Below are 27,986 nucleotides of genomic sequence, written 5' to 3'. Positions count from 1 at the left end.
TAAGTAGTTGCCAAATAAATTCTAAAGCACAAACTACAGAAATCAAAGTTTCCAAATAACAGGCTATGCAATGAGAAGCACAATGCAATCAATAAAATAGTCCTCTTTGTAAAGCAAATTGTAAAGGATGCAGCTGTTCTGTGCATGAAGCTCTGTGTTGTGTTTCAGTGTGGGGAAAAAATTTACAGACTCTACAGAAAAAATGAATAAACACCAAGCGTTAATACACTAATGAATACCTGCAGTGCTTGTTTACAACTGGAAACACTGTGCAGGTCGATATAGCACAGTTTTATTTATTAGGACTATATAAAAAAAATCCCTCCTTTTTAAACTGTAAAGTTCAAAGGATTTTCATTTCCTTTTGTTTTTATAGGCACAATGTGGGATCTAAAAATCAATAATTAAACGACAACAAATCTGGAGCTGCTGACACTGTATTCCAGATCACAGATTCCTATCAACATGAACAATCAATGTTTTTCAGAAGGTCTTCTGTTACTGAGGTATTTCACATGCTCTGTGATGCAGCCCAGCTGACGAAATTTGGCCAAGCCTGTCGCATAATGGACCTTTACATTTTCCCTGTCTCTTTCACTGAACAAATCCATTAGACATCACTAGTGTGTGTGTGGAGGAGAGAGAGAAAGAGAGAAAAAGACAGAGCAAAAAAAGAGAGAATGGCTGGATGAGCAATCAACAGCCACGGTATTGTTTAATTGCTGTGTTCACCTTCCCTTCATCCAAAATTTGCTTTCCCAAAGTCCCCAGTTTACCCCTGAAAGGTGGGTAGCATAATACAAGAAGACACATCTGATCCATTATCATTAGTGGATATAGTGATACCCATATAAGCTTGGTTGATATTTAGATATTCAGTTAGTGAATTCTTCGCTCAATGGTTTTTTGACAGATTGGTCTTTTACCGATGCTTAACATTGGGCTTCATTCAAGAATTCATCACACTACACCATCCCAATTATCCCGAGGACCCCAAACATTAATACCCACCCCTTACACCCCCAACTGCCTACAGACCACAAGAACAGCACGATTGTAGTAGATTCTGATATTGCACTGCTTTTATTAGGCAAAGCACATGTTAATACGCATTTCAATAATACTGCCGTGTGTGTGTGTGTGTGTGTGTGTGTGTGTGTGTGTGTGTGTGTGTGTGTGTGTGTGTGTGTGTGTGTGTGTGTGTGTGTGTGTGTGTGTGTGTGTGTGTGTGTGTGTGTGTTCTGCTGTTTGAGGAACTGCTCAAAGCACAACAGATGAGTCAATACTGATAGTGAAAGATCCATTTTGCTTTGGGAGTGTATACAGATACAGAGCAAGGCTTGCTTAGGTAGTTAAAGAGAGCAAGGAACAATGAAAGATTGAAAGAATCTCACAAAATTAAATGAACCCTATTTTAAACGCCATTTTCACATTCATCCTAAGGTTACACAGCACACAGTATGAAGCTCTATCTCCGCACCCCTACAGCGTGTATTCAAACGAACCTGTCAATTATAAAATCATGTAATAAAAAAAATAAATTCACTTCTTAGCCAGGTACTCACTGAAACTTCGTAAACACAGCATCCTGCATTTTAAATGCTTCGCTCAGAATTCATGCTATAAATATCCTAGACTACAGACTAGACTTGCAAGCATGCAGAAAAATTTAATATTTCAGTTTAAGCACACAGATTATGCTTATGCACAATAATGTGCATTTTTGGTCATTCTGATCTAACAACTATTTTTTTTCCTGTCATTAGATGATGAATTTATATAAGAAAATATTCTCACTGTGCCAAAAAGTCTCGATAAAGCCTTATAAGTGTAATGCAATTAAACTATGAGTAATTGTACCTGTATCTGTGAAATGCACCAAATACTATATCTACTAAAGATTACGTAAATTAATCAGATACAGTAGATGATAGAGTACCATCTAAAAGACTAAACAGTAAATTAGTAGGGTGTTAGAAAGAGCAATTGTGGGTAATGACACTAAAAGATACACAATGCCACTAAATCTCACAAAAAAAGCAATCTGTCCTGTTTCAGTTTCAAGCTTCTGTGCCCATTGTAGCCTCAGATTCATGTTCTTGGCTAACCGAAGTGGAATACAATGTGGTCTTTTGCTGTTGTATCTTATATGCTTCATAGTTCTACATTTTGTATGTTCTTACTTGCTTTTCTGCTTAAAACAGCTGTAAGAAGTTGTTATCCGAGTGTCCGTAGACCTTTTGTAAACTCAACCCAAGCTTCACATTCTCCCCTGAACTCTTTCTTCAACACAGACATTTCCCCTTTCAGAAATGCCACTCAATGGATAGTGTATTTTTCCCTCACATCATTCTCTGTAAACTCTTGAGAGTATTGGATTTGAAAATCCCAGGAGAACCAGCCCATCTGGCACCAACAACCATGCCACAGTTCCTGAGATGACATTTTCTTTACTCATTCTGATGTTGATATGAACATTAACAGAAGCTCTTGACTAGTGCTGCTACTCCATGAATGGCTGATTGGATAATTGTGTGAATGGGCATGGGCACAGACCTCTATGAAAGTAGCCAGTGAGTTTATAACAGCTGATGTAACTTCCATACTTTAGAGTGAGCTGCCATGTGTCTCTGCCAAGAGCAAGTGCATCCTGACTGATAAATCTACTTGCCTATTTCCCCCAATGCTGCAAGTGTGACAAATGCTCAAGGTGCTGGCTGATGCCATTTCCCTGGTTGAAACCAATGGCAAAACATTTTCTGCTGTAACAATGACACTTTACAGTTAGAGACACTGGATGTATGTTATACACTCCTGAGTGGTTAAAAGGATTATATGAAACTTCATTGTCCCCCAATCCCACGATGCCATTATAATCAAACAGGGAAAATTCTAAACTGGATTTCCTTTTAGTTGACACATTTCTCAGTGGAATTGTTTTAAAAGCACAGACCTTTGGATGATTAGTTATGCAGACCAGGATATAGCATCTTGCATTAGTAATGGATAAAAGCGACAGGATCTTGGTGAACACAGAGAGGAGCTAATAAGGAAGTAAGGGAGAAACAAGAGGGAGATGGAGAGAGAATGAGCTGTGAGCTGCCACCCCATAGGCTCTCGTCTCACACGTAGATGCAGTGACAATGGAATTTATTCCATTGCAGTTAGAGAAGGAAATAAAGCAGGCCTCATCCCAGAATGTAGCTAATCTATTATGGTGTCCTTTATTCTCCGTCTCGAGTAAATTAACTTTTCCAAACCTTTTTTTTTTGCTTACACTAGATCATGAACTTTATGTCCTTTAGAGTGCTGATGATGAACCTTTTCTCTTCTACCCCCAGACTTACTGTTTTTACTAAATGAACAGGGAATGCTAAAAGCAAGCCTCATTTGGATTCTTTACAAGCATAAAAAGAAGCTGGCATTATCCCCGATGATTCACAAACGAGCAACAAAGTGCATCACCATGGCAAAACTACATTCGTAATGTATCTCTTAAACGAACCAATATAATACATGCATATCAGGCTAATAATTATTCATATTCATGAAACTAGGATACATGCATAAATTATTCTTTTTAAAAAACAAGTGGGAATACTGTCTCGCCGGACATGATATAAGGAAAGGAAATAAAAGAAAGTTTTACAGAGGCTTTTGGGAGAGTCTGTCTTTGTTCCTTCAGGACATAATAGTTTTAGCATTCCTCAGTAAGTGATCCCATAAAGCAAAGTTCAAGAACACTATACGATTTAATTTGATAATATTTAATAATATTAGATTTCAGTGCTGATTTTGCTCGAGTCTGTTCCATAAGAGCATTTATGAGCTCATGCACTAATGTTGGGCAGTTAAGTCTGGCTTGCAAACATGTCATTCATTCTTTCTTTATATCAGGGTTGTGTTGAATCCAGATCCTCCAGTCCTGGTTACACTGGTGTACTCAGTCTGACTTAGGGGCACAAATTTACTCCAAAGCATTACGTGGACTTAAGGCTACAAGCTATTCAAGTTCTTCCACTTCTACATAAACGAGCAATTAAAGTATAAAGACTTTCCTTCATTCACAGAAAGTATGCAATTGTCAAACAAGTTCAGTTCATTTAACCATCTTCAGAAACTGCTTCATTCAGGTCAGGATTGTGGTGACTTCGGCTCCTCCCATTCTGTGAACACTATCGTCTGGTAGGTACTGTATAGCAGTCAATCTCAGTCTATCTATGGAACACAAATTTAACACAAAGCATTCATTACTTGGAGGTGAATACTAGGCTACAAGCTATTCAAGTTCTCCCACGCCTCCATTAACAAAGCGTTTAAAGTATAAAGACTTTGCGTCATTCACCGAAAGTATGCAATTCTAAAACAAGTTCCATTCAATTACATTAAATTTTAATTGTATAGCAATCCAGGTCTACATCCAGACCACTAATGAGAAAGCCAGAGGCAAGAGTGACAAGAAAAAACTCCCTGAAACAGCAAAAGGAAGAAACCTTGAGAGAAACCAGTCTCAAAAGGGAACACATCCGCTTTTGGGGCAAAACTAAAACAAGTGTCTTCCCCAAAGTTACCACAAAATAGAAAAGTGGAATTCTCCAGAATGTGATGCAATGTGCACTTGTGCATTCATTCATTTCCTAATCATGACATTTACTGTAAGTGTTAGATTGCCCATGTGGAGAAGTAATGGTCCCCAAGCATCCACCAAACCTTGTCCACCAAAATGGTTTAGAGTCCATTGGTGGTGGGATTTCCACTAATCTAGCCATGGTTTAGAAATTTGGATGGAGATTCAAGGCTCAAGTGCAGCTGCTTCTGGAAAACCCATGAAATTCTTGTGCTAGCATTGCGTCCAGAGGCAGTCTGCAACATGATAGCAATAAATCCAGCCCGAAGCCAGATTATTTTTACACACTATACACTTGAGCAATATTCTGTTCCGTGCTGTAGCAGATTACTACAGATGAGCTACGGCAAAGCAGAAGCTAGAAACTTTTACGAAAGACAATGCCACTTTGATGCCACATCGAAAGTCTCCAACAGATGCTACTGTACGGATAATGTTTAATCTCTGCACACACCTTGGTGTCTACACCGACAAGGACATCTGTAAACATCTGAATATATTTTTCCGTGTACTGTATGTATGCCCGTGTATTTTTGTTGTTGCTATGATGGATCGCATAAAGTTTAGACCACATACCGCTAAACAAAATACTTCTGTAGAATATGAAAATGAGGACAGGGATATTTGGAATAAAATCAGGTTCTTCTGTTGATCGAGATTCATATGTATGCTGAAGAAGATCTTATGCTAATAAATCTTTTCTGTAACTTGTGTATAGCTATTGCAGCACCATCAAATTGTTCCCAGAAGGACTTCAAAATTCCAAGCATTGGGAAAGTAAATATGAGGTAAAAACAAGAAACTATATATTCAGCAGCATCTTCAGCATCCTTACTGTAAGAAGTAAAAGGCAAAGTCAGTAAAATTCATGTACTGTACTGAAAAAAAAGCAACATTATAAAATAAATTATAGAAAAATCTATAGTGCCATACAGTAACTTATGTCGGAAGCTTTTTTTCGAGGCATTTCTTATTTACTATACGTTTACTGAAGTTGGTTTAAATCCAATCAAATTTATTCCAAAGTAAACTTTTATTTGAATCCTGATTAAAAGGTAACAATCAAGACATTTCTAACATACCGTTAAGTCGTTCGAAATGGGATGTACTTTTCTATCATGTTACTGTAAGAGTTTCTGTCTCTTTAAAACATTCACACACTTACAAAAGTAGAATGACTCACAAGATATGATATCATTTGGATCTGATAAAGAACATCCTGGATTGAAATGTAAGCCATCTGTCATCTGTATATTTTTCCATCTGTACATTTCCATTTCCTTTGATTTGATCTTTACATATATGCCTGCTTAACTAACCAAGTTTTTTTTATACTGTATAAAAACAATTCATATAAAAAGTTTTTTTTGTTTCTTAAAATAAAGAATACAAAAATAAAAATCTGTTATACTGGATGCTATCTGAAAATAAAAATCGTATTTAATATAAATTACTTTAACTCGGGTACTGTAGTAAAACTGACAACAACTTGATTCTAAATTAAACCAGAATCATTACTTTTAATATAGCATGATTAAAGCTCTTGTATAATCGCAATAGTATTATTGTTTTGCTGAACATTTTTAGCAACAGAGACAAATTGTCAGCATGAATCCTGTATACATACAAAAAAAAGTCAACACACTTCAGGTTAAAAGATGAGTAAATCGTTCTAGATTATTTATTTGATTGTATTTTAGTAATTAGGACCAGCTCAGGCCAAGACAACACAGCAGCAGCAGGTAACATTGCCACCTCATAGCTCCATAGGTGCGGACTTGATCATGAGCTCAGGTTACTGTCTGTGATTTGCATGTTTTCCCTGTGTCCAAATGAATCGCCTCTGTTTTTTTTCCTACTGTACCTATCAAAACATGCTGGTAGTTGAATTGTTTACTGTAAATTGAAACTTGATGAATGTGTGTATAGGGTGCCTAGCAATGGGTCAGTCTTCCATTCAGGATATATTTCCACTGTGTGCCATGTCTCGATCCAAAACGACCCTGACCGCTATAAAGTTGTCTGTAAGGTCGACTTTAACAAGTTTATAAGAAAATATTGTGAGTGAGTACATACATAAATAACTGCAGAAGCAGGAGCACTTTGCCATCATACCCATCCATATGTGCTTAACATCCCAGTCCAGATTTAGTCCCCTTAACTTTCACTCTTTTGCGAAGTTTTTCCACTAGATGTTGTACCACAGCTGTGCGGATTTGTGCATTCAGCCAGAAAAGCATTAGTGAGGTCAAGCACTGATGTCAGACGAGGAGGTCTGTTCATTGGGGTTGAGATCAGAGATCTGTGCAGGCCACTTGAGTTCTTCCACTCCAAGCTTGACAAACCATGTCTTCGTGCACCTTGCTTTTTGTCATGCTGGAACAGGTTCGGACCTCTTAGTTCCAGTGAAGGGAAACTGAAGAAATTCTATAAAATGTTTTGGTGGCAACTTTTTGGCAACAGAATAAAGAACAACCACATATGAGTGTGAAGGTTAAGTGTCCACAAATAAACATATTTGTTAACCAAAATGTTTTAAAGTAAAATGTTAAGTAGCAAAAAAGGAAACTGTTTATAGAATAATTCTGAAGCTTATGTAGTGAATTTTAGGAACTTGCAACATGGTATTAAATATGCAGAACCATTAACCTTAGGGCAATAGCAACAACAACAACAATAACAATATATTATCCGCTAAAAACAATTATGGAACACATAGCACTACTATGTGAATACACTTTGAGATGCAGAAAATAATGGATCAGTACAGTATAACCACTAGTAGGATAAAACCTGAAGAACCAGGCAGAACCACAAGTAAATAAAGAAGCTCAAAGAAACCTCAAAGAAAATTGGGTATAGATGTGTTAGCAGCGATTACAGACACATGTTCAACACTCTTTAAATAGAGATGGAAGAAGAGAACCCTACTGTATACCAACCACTAGGTACAGTAGAAGACTAAAGAAACTGCCTTTGAGGTCACAATGTGTTAGCCTTCAGATCATTATATTAGCTGTAGGGTCTATAGCGTTTTCCTGGGAAAGCTGGTCTCACCTTTTCTATGATTACATCAGGGACAGGGTCAGCAAAGTCCAAAGATGAAATGCTAAATGCACAAGAGACCAGAGGAAGATCATCATCAACGAGGGTCAACAGTGTAGTGAAGATTGAGATCAATGGATAAAAAAAATGACAGAAAGAAAGAAAGAAAGAAAGAAAGAAAGAAAGAAAGAAAGAAAGAAAGAAAGAAAGCATCAGTTGCCAGGCAGAGTCTGGAGATGACCAATCCAGTGGAGTCAGAAACAATTACAACCTGAGGGTCTGAGGGGTTATTACCAAGGCTGCACAGAGATCTTAAGAAAGTCCGGTGCTTAAAGTTAAGCTACTAAGCCGCCCAGCCCTAGCTGTTAAGACTGACCTGTACCTTGTTACACTGAGCTAACATTGCATACGCATATGGCAGTTTAAAATTTGCGGTTACCAAATCTGTTTTATGTTTGCAGATATTTGACATTGCATTGTAAATGCTCACCCAATTCCCCGATGGTACAGATTTTTCTGTAGCTTCTTCTCTTTTCTACATAATCAGATGGATGTTCTTTACACCAAAAAGGTACACTGGCTTTAAAGCTGCATCCCAAGCAGCAGTTGCGAACACAAACAAATCACTGTTATTATTTTCCTATAACAGCATGCCCTGTCATGTTTTATTAATGCTACTATAAGGGAACAACCTGTATTGTTCACTCTTTACACTATAGGTGCAAGGCTTGTATATAGTATACACGTTATTCTTTATCAAAGGCTCAGTAATGCATCTGGTACAGGAAATTTTTTTTATGGAAGACAAGGCAGGTCACATTTCTTTGGTCACATTTTTTGTTTGATTTGTTGTTTTTGCTATCTAACCGGTTTTAAGTGATTTAACATATTCTACATGGAAATAAATCGTATGCCATCTGGCTGATTGAGAGTTGTTAACAGCACACGTGTGACTTGAGCGGCTTTTTAAAGTTTAAACACATTTTATGCATTAAGCAGGATATTAGGACATCTGGCACTTGCAAAGTTAAATTAGCTATCCTAGGAGTAATGGCTGAGGCAAGTCTTGGTCAACGGCTAATGTGAGGGAAGGGGTGATTAATCTCTCTGTGGTTGTCATGCACTAAAAGTCAGTTAGCTCATATAAACTTCATTAATTGCCTGTAACCTACAGAATATTTAGCTGCACAGAACATTTCCTTGTCTCGCTGATATACTTTGTTTCAGTCACAGAAGAAGTGTGCCTCATTCTGTGGCCTGATGTAGTAGAGACTAGAAGAGACTAGAAGTAGCCCTTAATCAAGAATGGGACAAGGGGAGGATGGAGCACTGCAGAGAGATAAATTACACTGAATAATCAGATCAGCTGGGAGGTGCCACAAAATTACATTCCACATACAGCAGCGTTGCCTCTGGCTGCCACTTTAACAATTACATTAAAGGTTGTTTGACTGTGTTAAACTTTGGCTCATACAATAAATTCATGCTGGAGCCTTGTTATGTCAATAACATAAATGTATTTAAAATGATAAGAGGATTGATTTGACCAGTGTGAAATATGCTCGATAGAAACTGAAAGCTGTTATCATCATGGGAACTTGTGCAAATGGAATGAAATACAGCTAAAATCTTTGAATACTGTCAAAGGCAGGGTCCCCGATTTTTGAGAAATGCTTCAGAAAACTGAGTCGGGACAAATAATAAACAAAAATCAAAACAAAAATCAAAACAAACGTGTAGCCAATGAGCAGAAAGGGGCGGAGCTTGTCAATATGCGGCAGAGAGAGTGTTCAGTGCGCATGTGTGACATTAGCAGAAAGCGGTTTTAACATTGACATGGAGGATAAAAACAAAGAAAGAAAGCGAAGAAAGGTTTACGATAAGGCAAGAAGTAGGACGTGTTAATGTAGGATCAGTTTTCCAGCGGAGGAGAGAACTTAAGGAGCAGGAAGTTGGCCACATATTCACAGATTCGTGTTTCCCGAGTCAATAACTCCTGAGCTAAATGCTGTTACTACACAAATAACACCTCTTTTCTATCGTAGTAATGTAGAGACGCAGCTACATCCGTGTTTTGTGTAGTAACAGCGTTTAGCTCAGGAGTTATTGACTCGGGAAATTCAACTTTACTTAAGACGCCGAGGCGCTTTTTTTCCTTCTCGATAGGTGAGTAACGTTGGTTTTGCTTTGTTACACAGAACTAATATATGCTGTCCTTTGCATGATTATGCTTGTGTGTCATTTTTGCTTGTTTGTTTATCTGCAATCGTATTGTTTTTCCCTTCAGCTATGATAAAGACACATTTCTTTCCAGTAGTTGCCTGGGTTATGTATGTGTGTGTGGGCGGAGCTATCAATACAGGGGTGGGACCTCTTTGGGTTAGGGGCATGTTTGTTTTGGTGATTTCAAATGTTGACATTGGCTTTCAAAAATCGGAGACCCTGCCTTTAATGACTATTGGAAGCACCTTATTTCAGTCTTCTTTCATTTGTACTTGATAGCTTTTTCAATGGCAAAAAGGGATTTGTCATTGAACATTAAAATGGGCCTTTGTTATGTCTGCACCGTTGTCCTGTTTGTTTGAAAGTTAACAAAGCCCATTGGACACTCTATTGTCGTGCCCTTCAAACTTTGCAAGTCTTCACTCTGTTCAGCTATTGCACCTTGATTACCGACTCGTCTTGATGACAGCTAACGACCAAATACACAGGAAACTCATTAGTGTAAAATTACCATCGCTAATGGCACCTTGGCACTAAAGAAGTTCATAGAGCATTCATCATTTTAGATTAAGCAAGTTTGGATACTTTTCTGATCTATTTGTCCGGTCAAATGTGCTTGCGCAACTGTGATATATTCATAACGTGAGTCAAGGAAAAAAATTACTGTGTGACAACATAAATGTTACAACATTTATCTGTGTTATGCCTTTAAAGGGAGATAAAAAACACACACAGAAATCACAGAGATATCATAACAAATGAACCAATCACTATAGGACCAAAGACTTTCACCCTGTGGACAACATGATCAGCATGCCTTCCATTTGAATACGCATTTGAATTCCATTCTATGCAAACACACATTCAAGTTTCAAATGTCCCCTTGTTTCTCCATCCAGTGAAACAAAGCAAACTTCTGCAGAAATCCATAATATATTAAAAAAAAACATGCAATTTATGTAAGCTGTTTTGGATGAGGCCATCTGCCAAATGCTGTAAATGTAAACATATTTCCAGTGAAGGATGAACTACTCATTAAGCTATGCAGAGGATCAGATGAATATTTGATGATAACCTTAATTGTTTTAGAAGCTACCGAAAGTTCATACTGTATACAGTTGCATATTGTATACATACTGTATATATTTGCTATTTTCGACATATTTAACTTGACGTTTAATCAATCGTTTTTCTCAGGCTTGATCATAATGGCATATCAATGTTCGAACTAAAATCTAGTCTTTTCTGGCTGTCTCTCTCTCTCTGTGAGAGCTACAGCTTTGAACAGGTGGAAACAAAGTAGAGTATCAACTGCAGAGGAGTCGGAATATTGGAGGCAAGATTTCCAATGAAATCATACATTGCTCAAATCACTTTCCCTCAGTGGATTATGCTATTTTTTCATCTGCATTGCGACTACACAGTGTGTGCATCCGTGCGTGCATGTGTGTGTGTGTGTGTATACATTGTACTGTAACTTGGCTCCCTAAACTGGAACCCTTGAGGAGATCATGCTGGGCCCCCGATGGAAATTTCTTAGAATAGGTTTTTAATACTGACGGCAAAGCAGCAAAGCGATGTCCCATGTGACGTCCTTTGTCACTATTCATTCTCCTTACTCTGGAAGATTCTATTGAAACAGTATGAAAACAGTGCATACCAGGATAGAAGTAGGAGTGGAGCTGGCAAATGTGGCACACTCCTATTGTTTGTATGACATATATTGTAAATAAAATTCAGGTATAACTGCAATGGAAAACTTCTTCCTGTGATCAAGGGCTAACGATTACTTAAGCATTTAGAAAGGTTATCATCGATTGAAATGAAATTAGGAAAACAGCCTACTGTATATACAGTAGGCCTAACAGTGTTACATTTGAAACTTATATAAGCTATAAATCTGATGGAAAGCAAACAACAACAAAAAAAACTCCCACGAGTGCTGCTAGTGTGATAATAATTTACTTGAGTAAAAGTAAACAGACACCAGAAACATTCATCAAATGACAGAAGCTGTCACTTTACAAATGACTACAAGTGACATAACTAATATGTGAGAAATTCAATGAACAGCCAACTTTCAGTAGCTTACTAGGATCATTAACTGACTAGCTCGTGTTTATTTGGATATGTTTCTATCTCTGTGATTAGCAGCCTAGCAAAAATTACACCTTCGCATGATCCTAATGATTACTTATAGACCGTAGCAGCACTTACAGTAGATATCTTGAACACAACATACAGTAGCTGACAAACATTGACAGGGCTCTCAAGTTTTGAAGACAGGCAAGAGTGTCATCTCCAACCCCCAGTGACCCCAATAAAAAAAAAGAAAAGAAAAAAAAAAGGAAAACTGTGTTTCAGCAGGATCACTGACCACATTTTAACCAAATGCAAAGTATTTGTTCATTTTCCATTTATTAATTTGTGTGTGTTTTTACATTGGCTCCCATTTAAAACAGTTCGGCTCAAGCACAGCCATTTTTAGGGTCATGATTGAGGACAATGTCCCGTCCAGAGACAAGCTGTTTCGTGTTGAGGTTTTGTTCAAACCGACCATCGAAAATACCCTCTCTAATGAATATTTTTTTCCATTGGTTGTTGCGTTAAATCTTACCCAGATACAATAGTGCTATTTTCTGATTGGTTATTGTGTAGCCTTTTTTTTTGATTAGCTGATAAGTGTCAGGCTCGACTAAGAACTCCAGGGGAGACGCGCTTGTTTCCTGCCCGGTTCCATAGAGACAGCGGTGCGGACTGATACGTTTTTGGTGCTGCGGCCGATTAAATATATGATAAATAGTACGTGAGAAATACGATGAGACCAAAATGATCAATGCGTGATACTTGACAGCCGTGCATCGAAGTATTATTAATAGTTCGTTTTGGCTAGCTAGTCTAGCTCACTCAGATAGCTAATGGGCATATTTTTGTAGGTTAGATGTTGAGCTGTGAAATGCTCCAGGGCTGACTTTCACTCACATAAAAGTAAAAGAAGTGTTATTTAATTATTCTAAAACTCCTATTGTTAAAGTAAAGCAAGTACACGAGTGCTGAATGGAGACTACATGAAGTTTTTTTGTCATGTATTTTTTTTTCTTTCTTTCTTTTCTTTTGTGTTTAAAATAGTGCATAGATTTCTTTGCTTTTTTGATGGTTTAAACTTTGGCACAGCACCATTAAGAAATCTGAAGTACTGATGAAAAAGTGCATTTTACATAACCATCTCAGCAGGTATGTACTGTAGGACTGTTTCTTTATCCATGTGACATTAAAAAGAAACAGAAAAGAAAAAAAAAAGCATCTCGGTGTAAATCTCAGACAAAGATAGAGTTCAAATAGTGATATTAATATTGCATAACACCAGGGGTTGCAGTTTTACAAGGGGGTTACTAGCATCGACCCGGGGGGCTGAATATTTACCTAAACCCCATTTTAGTGTCAGTGCAAACAGAGCCAGAGTATGCCCATGGGTTTGCTGTGGAAAATCAGGATCCTCTACATTAAGCAGCAGATAAACCCCCAACGGTTTTTTTTTTGTTTTGTTTTGTTTGTTTGTTTGTTTTTTGCACCTGAAGTAACTGTTAATCTCCCTAGTGCTCTGGCAACCTAGTAACATTCTGCTGCTGGGTAAGTTCATTCATAGAAGTGCAGGTAAAGTAGACCTCGATTATGTATATTCATTTGGTAAGTGCAGCAGAAAAGGTAGATTCCGAGACCAGAACTAACTGTTACATCTTCCAAACTCTTTTTGAGTGATCTCAGGAAGTAATAGAAAATCTACGCTGACAAAGAGATACTCAAGAGAATCTGAGGAGTGTGTGTGTGTGTGTGTGTGTGTGTGTGTGTGTGTGTGTGTGTGTGTGTGTGTGTGTGTGTGTGTGTGTGTGTGTGTGTGTGTGTGTGTGTGTGGAGCTGAGATTAGAACAAGTCAGTGGGTTAATATGAAAATGCTGTGCCTCAGGTAAAAGAGTCAGGTAAACGAGGTGGGGGTGGAGGAATGGGGGAGGGGTGGAGAAGAGGGGAAAAAGGGGAAGCTCAGAAGTAGAGTATTTAAAGCAGGGGAATTGAAAGCACTGTGGAGCCAATGGGTGGAGCAAAGAACAGAGCGCAGTTGTAAATCAAAACACGATCCCACAGGTAGATGTGGCAGAAGAGAGACACTGAAAAGGCTCATGTGAAAAAAGGAGTGCAGGAGATAAGGATAAGGTGAACGGGGTTAAGTTACAGTCTTGTTAGGTTTAATTCTCATTCAGTGTCTGTGGAATGAGAAACACAGAAGAAGGAAGTACAGAGCTGCTGGCTGACTGGGGGAGTGGGAGGATTAATGTTAGAAGCTGGATAAAGTGACAAAGTGAAACAAAAGAAGAGAGAACTGAGTTGAACGGCAAGCTAGAATACACAGTGTGGTTGTTTGAGATGCAACTGCAAACAAAAGTTTGCAGGTAAAACAGGCACAGAACAGAACAAGCGCGAGACAGACAGCAGCAAAAGCAGACGTAACGTAACGCCACCATGTTGATGAAAGAGTACAGAATATGCATGCCTCTTACTGTGGATGAGGTAAGTGTGTGTGTGTGTTGTGAGCGTGGCTGGAAATGTATGTGTGTGAGCGAGCACCGTATTTCAAAATTCATTGTGTGTTTGCATGGTAAACTTACAGAAATGGTCAAGTTCATGATGTTTTTGTACTTGTTGCTCACTCAGGATGAACTCGGTGTTAGTAACTTGACCTGAGTGAACAGCTTTAGCCTTTGACCAGAAACATGTAAAACTTTAAACCAGGAAGGTTGTATAAAAACAGCACCAGTTTACTTTGCTCTCTGTGTGTGTGTGTGTGTGTGTGTGTGTGTGTGTGTGTGTGTGTGTGTGTGTGTGTGTGTGTGTGGTGTGTGTGGTGTGTGTGGTGTGTGTGTGCGCGCACGTGTGTGTGTGTTTTTTCCTTTCATTAAACAAGTTCGACAGGTTAAAATGTTTAACACTAGAGGCTATAAGCAGAAATCCCACAAACCAACAAAGGACACTATGTGATACTATCAGGCTTTTATAGGAACATCTACCCAGATGAACAAGTCTGCCAGCTTCATGCTCACGCTTAAACACAACTGTGGCATCCAGAGGAGCTCTAAGAGGTGGTTTGGTTGGTTTTAGTTCCAATGGATCAGATAAATACGAAGATTGCTTCTCCGATGCATTGTTGTAGTCATCACTGAGGCTGACTGATGAAGGAAGGATGATTAATGAGTGCTTTTTAAGAGAAGAATTCAGAAGAAATAGTCAAGTGATAAATCAGAGGGCTTCCCTCTTTCATTTCGATGAAAGTGTAAAGGCTGGAAACAAAACGAAAGTATCAAAGTGTGAAAAACACTGTAGGATTCAGGACACTGGCATCAAATATGTACAGGTGCACAAATGAAAGAAAAAGAAAGTGTTACCAGAGCAGACAGACTGGTTTTTAACCATGTAAGCAGAGAATTTCAATTAATGAAAGAGATATGTTATTACCACAGCAATGCAGAAATGTCAGGGCATTTCCTGTAAGCACAAAAACAGCTCACTTTTTTTGTCATCACATGACACCATGAAGAATAATGAGGAATTTCAAATCTTTTCTCACTGTATCTTTATTCAGCCCCATTCGAGTTTATTAGCATAACAAATAACAGCACATTTTTGTTGGCAAGACTTTTGTGTTATATAATGGGTGAGTACTGTGTAAGAAAGAAAATACTAATGATAAGTGGCATGAAGAAGAAGAAGAAGAAGAGGAAGGGGAGACAGAAAACGGAAAATGACACAAATATTAAATTACATCGTTTCTCTAATACAGTATAGGATTGTTCAGCTGTACCATTTGTATTGATAAGTGACGTGACATAAGGCTAAGTACGGTGACACGTACTCAGAATTTGTTCTATGCGTTTAACCCATCCAAAGTTCACACACACAGCAGTGAACACACACACATCGTGAACACACACCCAGAGAGGTAGGCAGCCATTTATGCTGCGGCGCCCGGGGAGCATTTGGGGAAGTTCGGTGCCTTGCTCAAGTGCACCTCAGTCGTGGCCAGCCCGAGACTCGAACCCACAACCTTAGGGTTGAGAGTCAGACCATTAGGCCACGACTTCCCCCGTAAGACGTGTTATGTAACGTGTGAGTATTTACCGAGAAAGACAATACTAATGATAACGTGAAAAAAAAGAAGAAAAACAAGGTGTAGGAGAAACAAAAGTTAATTGATATCTTTTCTGTGTAATACAGTATACAATCGGTAAGGTGTACAAATTGCATGACTTGCTATGTAATGTTCTAAGTATTGTGTGGGAAAGAAACAGTACCAGTAATTAGCAGAAAGAAGAGAAGAAACGAAAATGACACCAAAATAAAATGAAATGATATATTAGTGGTAAATTTAATGATACGGTCGTTTGCAAAGGTTTAGGAACCCCTGACAATCTCCATGACTTTCATTTGTAAATACTTGGGTGTTTGGATCAGCAATTTTATTGTGATCTATCAAATAACTGAAGGACACAGTCATAGTTCAGTAGTGAAATGAGGTTTATTGGATTAACAGAAAATGTGCAATATGCATCAAAAAGAAATTAGACAGCTGCAGAAATTTGGGCACCCTTGCCATTTTGTTGATTTGAATACCTGTAACTACTTAGCACTGATTAATAGGAGAACACAACCGGTTTAGTGAAGCCTTGAACTTCATAGAGGGGTGCATCCAGTCATGGGAGTCAAGTTGTTGTTCTCTTTGACTCTCCTCTGATGAGTGGCAAAATGGAGGCATCAAAACCACTCTCAAATGACCTGAAAACAAAGATTGTTCAACATTATGGTTTAGGGGAAGGCTGCAAAAAGTTATCGCAGAGATATAAGCTGTCAGCGTCCACTGTGAGGAACATAGTGAGGAAATGGAAGACCACAGGCACAGTTCTTGTTAAGGCCAGAAGTGGCTGGCCACGGAAAATATGGTTAAAGTTGTGGGTTGCATGGATTCCACTCAATATCTGCAGGTTCTTGGGAATAATGTTGACGAATCAGTCACAAAGTTGAAGTTACGCCGGGGCTGAATATTCCAATTCAATTCAATTCAATTCTAGTTTATTTGTATACGGCTTTTTACAGTAGACATTGTCTCAAAGCAGCTTTACAGAACATAGAACAGAAGGTAAACATAAGGTATAATATAAAGAATTAATATAAAAAAAAATGAAACAAAATTCAAGATATATATAGTTCACAATGTTCACTGCTCAGGTAGCAGTGGCAAGGAAAAACTCCCTTAATTTCAACAAGACAACAACCCAAAACCCTGCTCAAAATCTACTCTGGCATTCTGGAATGGCCATCCCAGTCCCCAGACCTGAATATCATTAAACATCTGTGGGGTGATTTTGAAGCGGGCTGTCCATGCTCGGCAACCATCAAACCTAACTGAACTGGAGATGTTTTGTAAGGAGGAATGGTCCAAAATACATTCATCCAGAATCCAGACACTCATTACAGGCTATAGGACGTGTCTGGAGGCTGTTATTTCTGCTAAAGGAGGCTCTACTAAATATTGAGGTGATTTTTCTGTTGGGGTGCACAAGTTTGTGCACCTGTCTAATTTTGTTTTGATGCATATTGCACATTTTCTGTTAATCCAATAAACCTCATTTCACTGCTGAACTATTACTGTGTCCTTCAGTTATTTGATAGATCAAAATGAAATTTCTGATCCAAAGACCTGAATATTTATAAATGAAAATCATGGAAATTGTCAGGGGTGCCTAAACTTTTGCATACACCTGTACAGTGTATTCTGTCTGTGCTGTCTTTAATACAGTATAGAATTGGTCAGCTGTACATGATCAATAAGCACAGCCTTGAGCAGTGCGAGGGAGGGGATGGTGTGGAGATCATCCGGAACGAGCTTGATACCCACCCTAAATACGGAGCCGGTCAAGTCACTGAGAAGCGTATTTACCTCAGCAGGTAAGACGACACACAATGTTCAGCCATCACCTCTTTCCTGAATGAACTTTTTTTTTATCCTTAAGCAAAAAATGTGTAGAAAAACAAAGAAATCTTTTAGGATTTAGAGGAGGAGGTGTCGGTCTAACAGTACTTAAAATTTCCTGGCTAGAGCTCCTTCTTCTATCCCTTCCTTCCTCGCCTTAATCAGGTCTGTCAGGTAGCATAAAGGCTGAACATAGGGTCCTTCCTGTTTTTAACATGCACACAAGCCTAATGATTCAGCTTTTAACGTTTAATTGGTATGCGATCTGCAGCTGTCTTAAAGCCAAACCTCATACTCTCATTTCCTCTCGCGCTTAAAGCCGGAGGAAGCTGCTGCAATCGTGTGTTTACTTTATTTGATTTTTTTTTTTTTTAATATCATTCATCAGAGATGTTTGAGTAGCAGTTGAATGAAATTCAATATTAAATACAACTGTAAACTGTGTTCAGCTCTGAATTCCGGCAGTTTTTAAAGTTCTACGTATGACGATGTTGTTGTTGTTTTTTTCAGGCTTCGAATCTAATTAAATCAGTGTTACATTTTCAGCGGCATTAGCATTTAGATTATGCATGCTGAATCAGGAGTAAGTGAAGAATGAGTGAATAATTGCAGAGCCACATATTTGTGTAGCAAAGTACTTAGTTTGAGAAGATTTCCACTCTGGTCTTATCCGGACTACAGGATATAACAGTAATCCTACTCTGAGCGTAACAGTACTGGTGCACACGAACTACACGGACACACACATCACAGCCTGCGTGCACACAGTCCTGAGGGGGCTGAGAGTATAAAACATAAATGACTTTACTGGCAGAAGTAGAATACACTTTTCAAAAAATCAGTGTGCTAGAAAAGGCAGAAGCATTATGTTTTCAATGAGCGAATAAAAATTCTTGTGTTTATTTTTACTGCAGAAATAATTAGGAGGGGGGCACGGTGGCTTAGTGGTTAGCACATTCACACCTCCAGGGTTGGGGTTCGATTCCCGCCTCTGCCTTGTGTGTATGGAGTTTGCATGTTCTCCCCGTGCCTCGGGGGTTTCCTCCGGGTACTCCGGTTTCCTCCCCCGGTCCAAAGACATGCATGGTAGGTTGATTGGCATCTCTGGAAAATTGTCCGTAGTGTGTGATTGAGTGAATGAGAGTGTGTGTGCCCTGTGATGGGTTGGCACTCCATCCAGGGTGTATCCTGCCTTGATGCCCGATGACGCCTGAGATAGGCACAGGCTCCCCGTGACCCGAGGTAGTCGGATAAGCGGTAGAAAGTGAGTGAGTAAGTGAGTGAGTGAGTGAGTGAGTGAGTGAGTGAGTGAGTGAGTGAGTGAGTAATTAGGAAATGGGAACGGTTCAGGCTTTAGAAAATGTCGTGGTGGTGTGTCCCTTAAGAATCAGTGCAAGAGTGAACAGTATACTTTGGACATGACAGTCCGCATGTAGATTTCTTCTTCATGCCACTTACTCCACCTCACATCTGTCCCTACATCTATCACTCTGTTCCTGCGGTAACAAAGCTGTCCTGTTGTCATTTATTAGAGTACAGTTCTCTCTCTCTCTCTCTCTCTCTCTCTCTCTCTCTCTCTCTCTCTCTCTCTCTCTCTCTCTCTCTCTCTCTCTCTGTGTTATTGTGAAAGGTTCATTTTATAGCCTACAAAGTTTTATGTGTCAAAGGTATGTCAGCATTTAACAACCGACCTTAATGTACTTAACACTCTGTACCACTATGACAACTTGAACATGATAATACTGATAAAAGTACCTGATAATCGTGACTCACTCATGTAACCCTTTTAACCACTAAATCTTAGTAAATTGCCCTCCTGGATGAAGAAGTTTGTCCCTATGATCTTCTACATCACTGAAAAGGCCTGGAATTTCTACCCATATACTATCACAGGTCAGTAACAATAACCCAAGAGATACATATACTATATATCTGTTAATAGCTCTTGATACACAGATATATTGGCTGACACGGTTAAACACCCCTTCTCTTCCGAGAGAAGAAAAACATAAAAAAAAAAGTTTAACTCAATGTTTGGCAGCTGTATACTGTACAAACAACTTAACATGGATCATATTACAACTGACCCACCTTACAACTGACAACAACTGACCCACCAACAGCCGTGATACAATCAACACAGTAGTATGGAGTAGAGGCTGTGGCTGATTTCTTCCTTGCTCAGACAAATCATGTCAAATGTTTACACAGCTTGAAACTTTGTGTGCACTGGGGCTAATTTATTTAAACCCTCTTCTGCATGTCCATAACACACCAGCAATGAATATTTTCCAGTAAATGTTCAACTGTCAGAGACAAGTGTGTAGAGACAAGTGTGTAGTTTGAATGAAAAAAAAAACTCATTAATGGAAAACACAGCTTTTCTGTTTACCGTGCTTTCTATTTCTTAAAGCATAGAGATAGAGCATGATATAAAATACTTGCCAAGATGCAATTATGAATGATGTTGCCTGTTTGTCTTTTAATGAATGTGTGTGTGTGTGTGTGTGTGTGTGTGTGTGTGTGTGTGTGTGTGTGTGTGTGTGTGTGTGTGTGTGTGTGTGTGTGTGTGTGTGTGTGTGTGCGTGCAATAATTTTGAGTCAATGATAAAACTCTCCCCTGCAAGGCTAAGGAATTCATAATAGTAGTTTCTATGCATTTTTATCTCTGTATATTTTTTTATTAAACTGTATATACACTGCAAGAAATGCATGATCTGAGTGTATAGAGTGTTTATCCTGCACCTGAGAAATCCTTGACCATAATGCTCTGTCCCTTTCTCCCCTCACTCGTTCCTATTCCACCGGCATCTGTTGGTGTTTTTACTGCAGAGTACACAGTAAGTAGCCTCATACACTGACTTTAACACTGATGCAGTCCTGATGCACTCACTGACCATCTGAATTTACACTATAACCAACACCCTCTGTCTTTCTCTCTTCCCTATCTCTCTCTCTCTCTCTCTCTCTCTCTCTCTCTCTCTCTCTCTCTCTCTCTCTCTCTCTCTCTCTCTCTCTGCATATCTGTGCACAGTGCTCCTTCCTTCCCAAGCTGATAATCAAAATCGAGACACACTTCGAGAACAACAATGGCAGCAATGATAATGTAAGAACAGTGGTGACAATATGCATTGTGTGTGTGTGTGTGTGAGAGAGAGAGAGAGAGATAATTTTTTTTTAAAGCACAGCTACCTATTTAAACCCACCCTTGCTGTCCTTGTAAGAGCATTTCTGCTTCTGACCTTCATCATGAAGATGCTAGAACAAGTGGGATTGGAAAGTATCAATGTGTTTTACTAGGAGAGAATTTTCCCTTGAAAAGCACCAAGTTGTTGTTTAGAATATACGGCAGCCCATGTGTGTGGTAGGGAAGTAAAGCAGGTTTGGGTAGTATTGACGTTTGTCTGGATGCAAGTCTGTGACTGACAAGAAGTTGGCTCGGCTTCAAAGTGCCCTCTCTTATTAAGCCATGTAAATTAGGGCTGTACAAGTCCCAGCCTGCCACCATGCCATCACTCCAGATCTTCCCACAAATAGACACACCCAGACGTTCCCTCAGCGCGCTTACAAAAATGCTCCGGCAGATAAACACACAAGTTCACAAAAGCTTGAGACAGGATAATGGGAAACAACACACATGAAAAATGTCAACACAGCCGACAAGAGCAAGAGCAAACACTGAATCGACACTCCAGCAGGAGAGAGACACAGACAGTGAGACAGTCAGAGAGAGAGACCAAGAAAGAGAGAGAGAGAGAGAGAGAGAGAGAGAGAGAGAGAGAGAGAGTCTAGGCAGAAGGCAGAATAAAAAATAAATTAAAAGAGGAGGAGGCAGGTCAGAGTCTTCTACACAGGGACTCATATTGCAGTAGTCACTGATGACAGAATCCCACGCTGCTTGTTTTTATCCTGTCCAGCTCTCCTTGCTTTCATCCTGGCTGCTGTAAAAGGCACCTGCTGCGCTGCAGAGCCGAGGCCGCTCCTCCTTTGCTCCCTCTGTGGCTCGCTCTCAATTGCAAGGTGAGCAGACTTGGGCAAAGTTCCCTTCGCCTGCAGTAGTTTGCATAAATCACTGGCTTTGACTGCAGCAGGCTGCCTTTTGTCATCGTATGTTTTTCACACAGTGTCATGCCAAGGGTGTGTTAGAGAACAGTTCTACAGTTGATCATTTGCCTTAGGTGTTGCAATAGAACTATTTAATCAATTCATTTCAAGTTATCCTGGTGTGGGTCTACATGTCTGCGCACCATTCTTCTGTTCCGTCTAACTCGCAGTTTGTCCGTGTTTGCATTTCGCTTTGCAATTTTGGCATGACCCAGTAAAAACAAATGCTTCCTAGGCTCCAGCACATTTGGATGCTGGGTTTCGGTTCACAGACCCCTTGTGAGGGTGTTAAATGAGTGTGGCTTTCACTCTCACCCCTGTCATGCTGTGCTGCTGCTTTGCCATTTCAAAGATCATGTGCCCATGTTCTCTAATGTCATCTGTACAGGTGTTTGAAGACATACCCACACCCAAAGACAGTGTCTCTTTCTTAGATATACTGAGTGACCCGATTCCTGAAAAATACTACAAAAAAGATGAGGTACATACGCACAAACACACACAAACACACTCACACAAAGACACACATACACACACTTGTCTTGCCACTCTTATAAGGAACTTTAACACAATTATTAATGCAACAAGCCTACAGCTGTCTAACCCTAACCTTATCCTCAATAACCAGAGCGAAATCATTTGCCTTTACGTATTTTTTTTACATAAACACTGCATCCAAATGTCCCCACAGAGTAAAAACAGTCACATATACTCCTTCTGCACCTAATTAGGAACACTATACTAATACTGAATAGGGGCTTCCTCTGTTCTAAAAACAGCCTCAATTCTTTTTGGCATAGAATCCAGATGATGTTGGAAACCATGTTGATATGATTGCAGCATGCAGTCACTGCAGATGCACCTCCAAAGGTGTTCTACTGGATTCAGATCCAGTGATGGGGAATGTCTCTGAAGAACATTGAACTCATTGTCATGTTTAGGAAACCAGTTTGTGAGACGTTTGCTTGATTGATTTGTACAGTATTAACAACCAAAAGTGTGCCAAGAAAACTTTCCCCACACCATTACACCACCTGGGCTATAGATACAAGGCAGGTTGGATCCATGGATTCATGCTGTTGGTGCCAAATTCTGATTCAGAATTTGAGATTCATCAGACCATGTTTTTATGTCCAGTTTCGGTGAGTCTGCGTCCAATGTAGCCTCAGCTTTCTGCTCTCGCATAAACGAAATGGAACATGACATGATCGTCTGCTTTTTAACGCATCTGCCTCAAGGTTTTAAGTGTTATTCTAAGATGCTTTTCTGCTCAACACACTTGTAGTGTACAGTTCAGTAGACTGATTATCTGAGTTACTGTTGTTTTTCTGTCAGTTCCAACCAGTCTCGTCATCCTCTATTAACGTCTCTCACCAACAAGGCATTTCTGTCCTCAGAGCTGCTCACTGGAGGTATTTTTATTTATTGAACCATTCTAAACTCTAAAGGCTGCTGTCTGTGAAAATCCCAGGAGATCATCAGTTATAGAAATACTCAAACCATTCATATCAGCCACCAACAAGCATGCCACAGTCAAAATTACTGAGATTGTATTTGTTTCATTCTGATGGTTGATATGAACATCACCCAGAGCTGTCGATCCATATCTGCATGACTTTATGACAGCATGTATCTGTCGATACATAATTGGCTGATTGGATAATTGCAAATGAGTAGGTGTTTCTAATAAAGTGCATAAGTGTATTCCCATCCTTGTAGGGACATGGGGTCCCAGGCCTCTACACAAACTGACACAAGTGCCTCTACACAAACTGACACAATTTTGCCTCTACACAAACTGACACAAAAACACAAACATACTGTAGCAGTTCAACCTACTATAATCTGTTAAGCCATGAGACAGATCGAAAATCCAGACACTAATGTCAGTTCTAGCCTGCCTGCACACACACACACACACACACACACACACACACACACACACACACGCACACACACACATACACACACACACACACACACACACACACACACACACACACACACACACACACACGTTATATTACTATCTTTATAGTTTATTTTAATTGATTTACTCTTAAAAAAATCTATGCCCACCCCTAACCTTAATTTATACAGGAAGGCATTTTTCTTCACGCTGACCATCGCAATGTCTACCCAAGGTCAAATCTGTCATGTAACCCTATTATTACAGGGACATTTGGTCTAAATACATACTCATGCACATACACACTGTAGAGATTGTGAGGACTTGTGGAGAAATAAATCAGCAGACAGTGTTGTGATTCCAGACTTTCTGATTTATTCTTGTGCATAACTGCCATAAATCTCCCAAGCAAAATCATCTTGTTAATTAGTTAGGGGTAGTTAAGAGAGAGCAACAAACCCCAGTCATTCAGCTAATTATAACAGGGTGGCACGGCATCTTAGGTGGTCTGAATAATTACCATGAGGCCATAGGGCATACCTTCTTATTAGATTAGACAAGAAAACTATCCTTGTATTGTAATCTGACAAAGACACACTAACAGCATGCACACGTGTGTATGTGCGTAACATGTACTGTATGTGGCTGACTAACCCATGCAGGACCTGAGCATCTGGATGTCAGAAAGGACAGGGCGTGGCCCCCTGCTGGAGGGCTGGAGACAAAACACCAATCCCATCATGTGCTCCTACAAGAGAGTTCAGTGCAGCTTCGAGGTCTACGGGTTCCAAGGCCGGACAGAAGAGTTCATCCACAGGGTGGGAACCTGAGCTAACCCGAGCTACTTCTAACGACTCGTCTATGTGGCACAGTTATATCATAAGTGATTACAGTGTGTAAAGATGTTTCCTTGTTCCCTGTAGAATATACGCGACATCCTGCTGGTGGGACACAGACAGGCAGTGGCATGGATAGACGAGTGGCACGGTTAGGATAAAGCTTTCTAATGCTTTCTATTATTAACCCTTATGTTCAGGATATCCCACTCACAAAGGCGGTCCCTTTCAATTTATAAAATGTATTACCTAATATCTCCACTTTCATTTCTCTTTGCTACTCACAGGTCAAAATGACCTAAGCGTTACCTGTATTTCAGTAATATAAATATTATCTTTTAAATTGGTTTTTCATTTTGATTTAAAAAAAACCATTTTCTTATTATACTTTAAGTAAAAAAAAATTTCAGAGGGTCATATTAACCCTTGGGTTAATTACTCTGTGTTTTCTTGACAAGCTTTCTGTAATATGAGCGGTCATTTCGATGCAGCTTATTCAGGCATTATACATATGCCGTGTAGCCTGCATATAAAGTGCTGGTGTGGACTGGTGTGTGTCTGGCTAACACAACTACGCATTTGTGTTGTGGCAGGGATGAGCCTGGAGGAAGTGAGGGAGTTCGAGAAGCAGCTGCAGCAAGAGACGAACGAGAAGATGAAGAACGACATGAGTGGCTCAGGTAGCATCTCAAAGCAAGGGAAAAAGGATTTGGGGAGGGGGAGTGATTAAGAGTGACAGTGATAGAGAAATGAGGAGAGTGCCTGAGGATAAGGGAGAAGATTCAGAGAAAATAGGCAGAGAGAGGAGAATGTGTGCAGGATAGAGGGAAGGGCCGACACTGGAGGACGGAGAGCAAGTGATGATGGAGAGGGGTTTGTTTAGCAGTGATGATCCTAAAGAGTGTGATCCTGAACTCACCCGGTCTTTATCCAAGCAACATAAATCATCTAACGCATGCTATGCTACACTAATGACACTACTGGAGTGTGTGTGTCTGTGTGTGTGTCTGTGTGTGTGTCTGTGTGTGTGTGTGTGTGTGTGTGTGTGTGTGTGTGTGTGTGTGTGTGTGTGTGTAGGGTCATTCAAAGCCTCCCACTGCCTTCTGTTGGCAAAAGAGCAACAGCGTGCAGTGCTAATGATAATCCTGACAGTAATTACAGTCCAGTGGGTGATATCCCCTGACTTTGAGCTCATGATGAAAAACCATCATGCACTCATCTAACAGCAGACAGCACTGAATGTAGCCTGTACCTCTACTGCCCCTTTAGGTCAAGCAGTTCCATTGCAACTTTCTCTAATCATACTACTGAGAAATCCCTTCACTCCATTTTTGCACACACTCTCTACCACATGTGACACCAGCATCTGCAGCAGAACATTATTAGGGTTAAAGAGAATGTTACACTTTCATTTTGGCAGCAAATGTTTGAGTATCTCCGTAAAAAACCTCTCTTTTTTGTCATTTTTTCTCCACACCCTTGTTCCTCCCTCCTCCACCTAATTCGCAGGCTCAGTCGCTCGTGTGCGCCCTTCATTCTCCCGCTCTGTCTCGGTCATGGATGCGTCGTCACTGAAGAAGATGGGGGTGAACACTGTGGATATTACAGACCCTCCATCATCACCATGTTCCTCAAAGTTCAGGAGCTCTATGAGATTGAATTCCACACCGGACTAACCGCACACTCCTTTCTGTTAAAATGAAATGTCCAGCCAAATACTATTCCTTTTTGAAGATATTCATTAGCGAAATATTGTAGGGAAAAAATACTATGCACAGATGTGGGTAGGGGATCTGTTTTTGTTTTTTTTTAACTGTTGCCAAAGCATGATAACTAGCTAGATCCTAGTTCTCTCTTATTGTATCATAGTTATCAGAGAAAGTGTGGACAAACCTCTAGATCAAACACATACTGTATGTATGGACATGAAACTACGCAGACTGGTAGCATGGCAGCAAGAACAGTGCTTCCTAGCTACATTAGCTATTCTGTACCCGTGCCTTAGAGCAGCTGGGGTTGTTCTGATGGACATCACCATCGTTCTTGTCCAGCGAGCAGGGCCAATTACGCTCTTTAAAACTCCCAGCTATGAATGACTATGAAAAAAATAGGTCAAAACCTTAGACAAGCATGTGTTCTTTACACTAAACCTCGTTAGAGTTCTATCCTGTTTACGCAACCTAACACCTTCCCATGCACTTCTCTATTGACCTAGACATACACTTTGTGTCATACACCTTCTGTAAAACTGCATGTATGTGCACATAGCAGATCATACAGCATTGCAGAGACTCAGCAATGCACCAGCAAGGTCTGCTTTAGATCTGTTTGAAGGTGACACCGGGTAGCTTCCTACACGTTTCACTTCATGATCGGTTAACCTGTGCAAGGCTTTTGCAGAGAGAATTTTTCCCCAGTACCTACAATTAGCTCTAGTTTAGTTGTTGTACAAATGCACAATGTAAGTACAATGCAAGTAATGCACAATAATGTGTCAGTCAGATAGTTGACAATTATATTAAGCACTTTAATATGTGTTCCGTTCATTTCCCTGAATTTCTTTGTAGGAATATTGCACCATTATTGCATATATTGATTTAGGTTCAGTGGGAAATAGTAGATTAATATATTGGTTCTTTAATAATACAGCTTAGTTTCTGACTTACGTATGAGCTCTAATATTATAGTGATAGATCAAATGTGTATGTAAGTGCGCTCTAGCCAGCTGTTCCTGCCTGCAAAGAATTACAGTGTTGGGCCTTGCATTCTGGTCCTAAGATCAAGTGGCCAAAAATCACAGAGACTCTTACATTACACAATCTGCTGCCTAGGTTTTTTTTTTAATTTACTACTAAAAGAAACAAATATGAAAGAAAATGATTAGCATATGTAGATGAGGCCGGGCTGTAGCTGAATCTAAAAAAAATATTGTAATGTAAATAAAAAACTAAACGAAACTCAGGGATAACACTTGTGTTTGTCTTTGTTATGCCGATTATTTTAAATGGATTGAGAAATAAGTGAAGATAATGTGTAGAAATCTTAATCAAATTAAAGTGCAGGTATCCAAACTGCGACTGTCTCATCCAGGGTGATGTCTCGAGCCCAGTGCGACCTTCATTCAATAAAGTGGTTCCTGGAGACAAATGCATGGATATCCAGCCAAAAAATGACTCAAGTGAAATTAAAATTGTTGCTTTTATTTATTACTATCCGAATAGTAAA

General features: G+C 39.6%; 1 protein-coding gene across 2 annotated transcripts; it reads left to right on the top strand.

The window, feature by feature from the left end:
- Window positions 1-13,961: 13,961 nt before the first annotated feature.
- Window positions 13,962-27,722, top strand: pitpnc1b (phosphatidylinositol transfer protein cytoplasmic 1b). Of its 2 annotated transcripts, XM_027147709.2 has the most exons (10): window positions 13,965-14,458; window positions 17,739-17,887; window positions 19,717-19,805; window positions 20,745-20,752; window positions 20,947-21,018; window positions 22,405-22,497; window positions 24,588-24,743; window positions 24,849-24,912; window positions 25,355-25,441; window positions 26,271-27,722. In XM_027147709.2, exons 1-10 carry the CDS (start codon window positions 14,411-14,413, stop codon window positions 26,435-26,437), a joined length of 933 nt encoding a protein of 310 aa, XP_027003510.1. In that variant the 5' UTR covers window positions 13,965-14,410; the 3' UTR covers window positions 26,438-27,722. The 2 variants fall into 2 exon arrangements, with proteins under 2 accessions (XP_027003511.1, XP_027003510.1); XM_027147710.2 differs by lacking the exon at window positions 22,405-22,497 and having other exon boundaries at window positions 13,962-14,458.
- The last annotated feature ends 264 nt before the right edge of the window (window positions 27,723-27,986 follow it).

This window comes from Tachysurus fulvidraco, chromosome 3 (genome assembly GCF_022655615.1).
Source record: "Tachysurus fulvidraco isolate hzauxx_2018 chromosome 3, HZAU_PFXX_2.0, whole genome shotgun sequence".
Lineage (NCBI taxonomy): Eukaryota > Metazoa > Chordata > Actinopteri > Siluriformes > Bagridae > Tachysurus > Tachysurus fulvidraco.
This window is presented reverse-complemented; position numbering and strand designations above follow the sequence as displayed.

Coding starts and splice junctions, on each gene's coding strand:
- pitpnc1b (XM_027147709.2), top strand. CDS start 14,411: ATGTTGATGAAAGAGTACAGAATATGCATGCCTCTTACTGTGGATGAG. Junction 14,459..17,738: donor TGCCTCTTACTGTGGATGAG/GTAAGTGTGTGT, acceptor TCTTTAATACAG/TATAGAATTGGTCAGCTGTA. Junction 17,888..19,716: donor AAGCGTATTTACCTCAGCAG/GTAAGACGACAC, acceptor ACTAAATCTTAG/TAAATTGCCCTCCTGGATGA.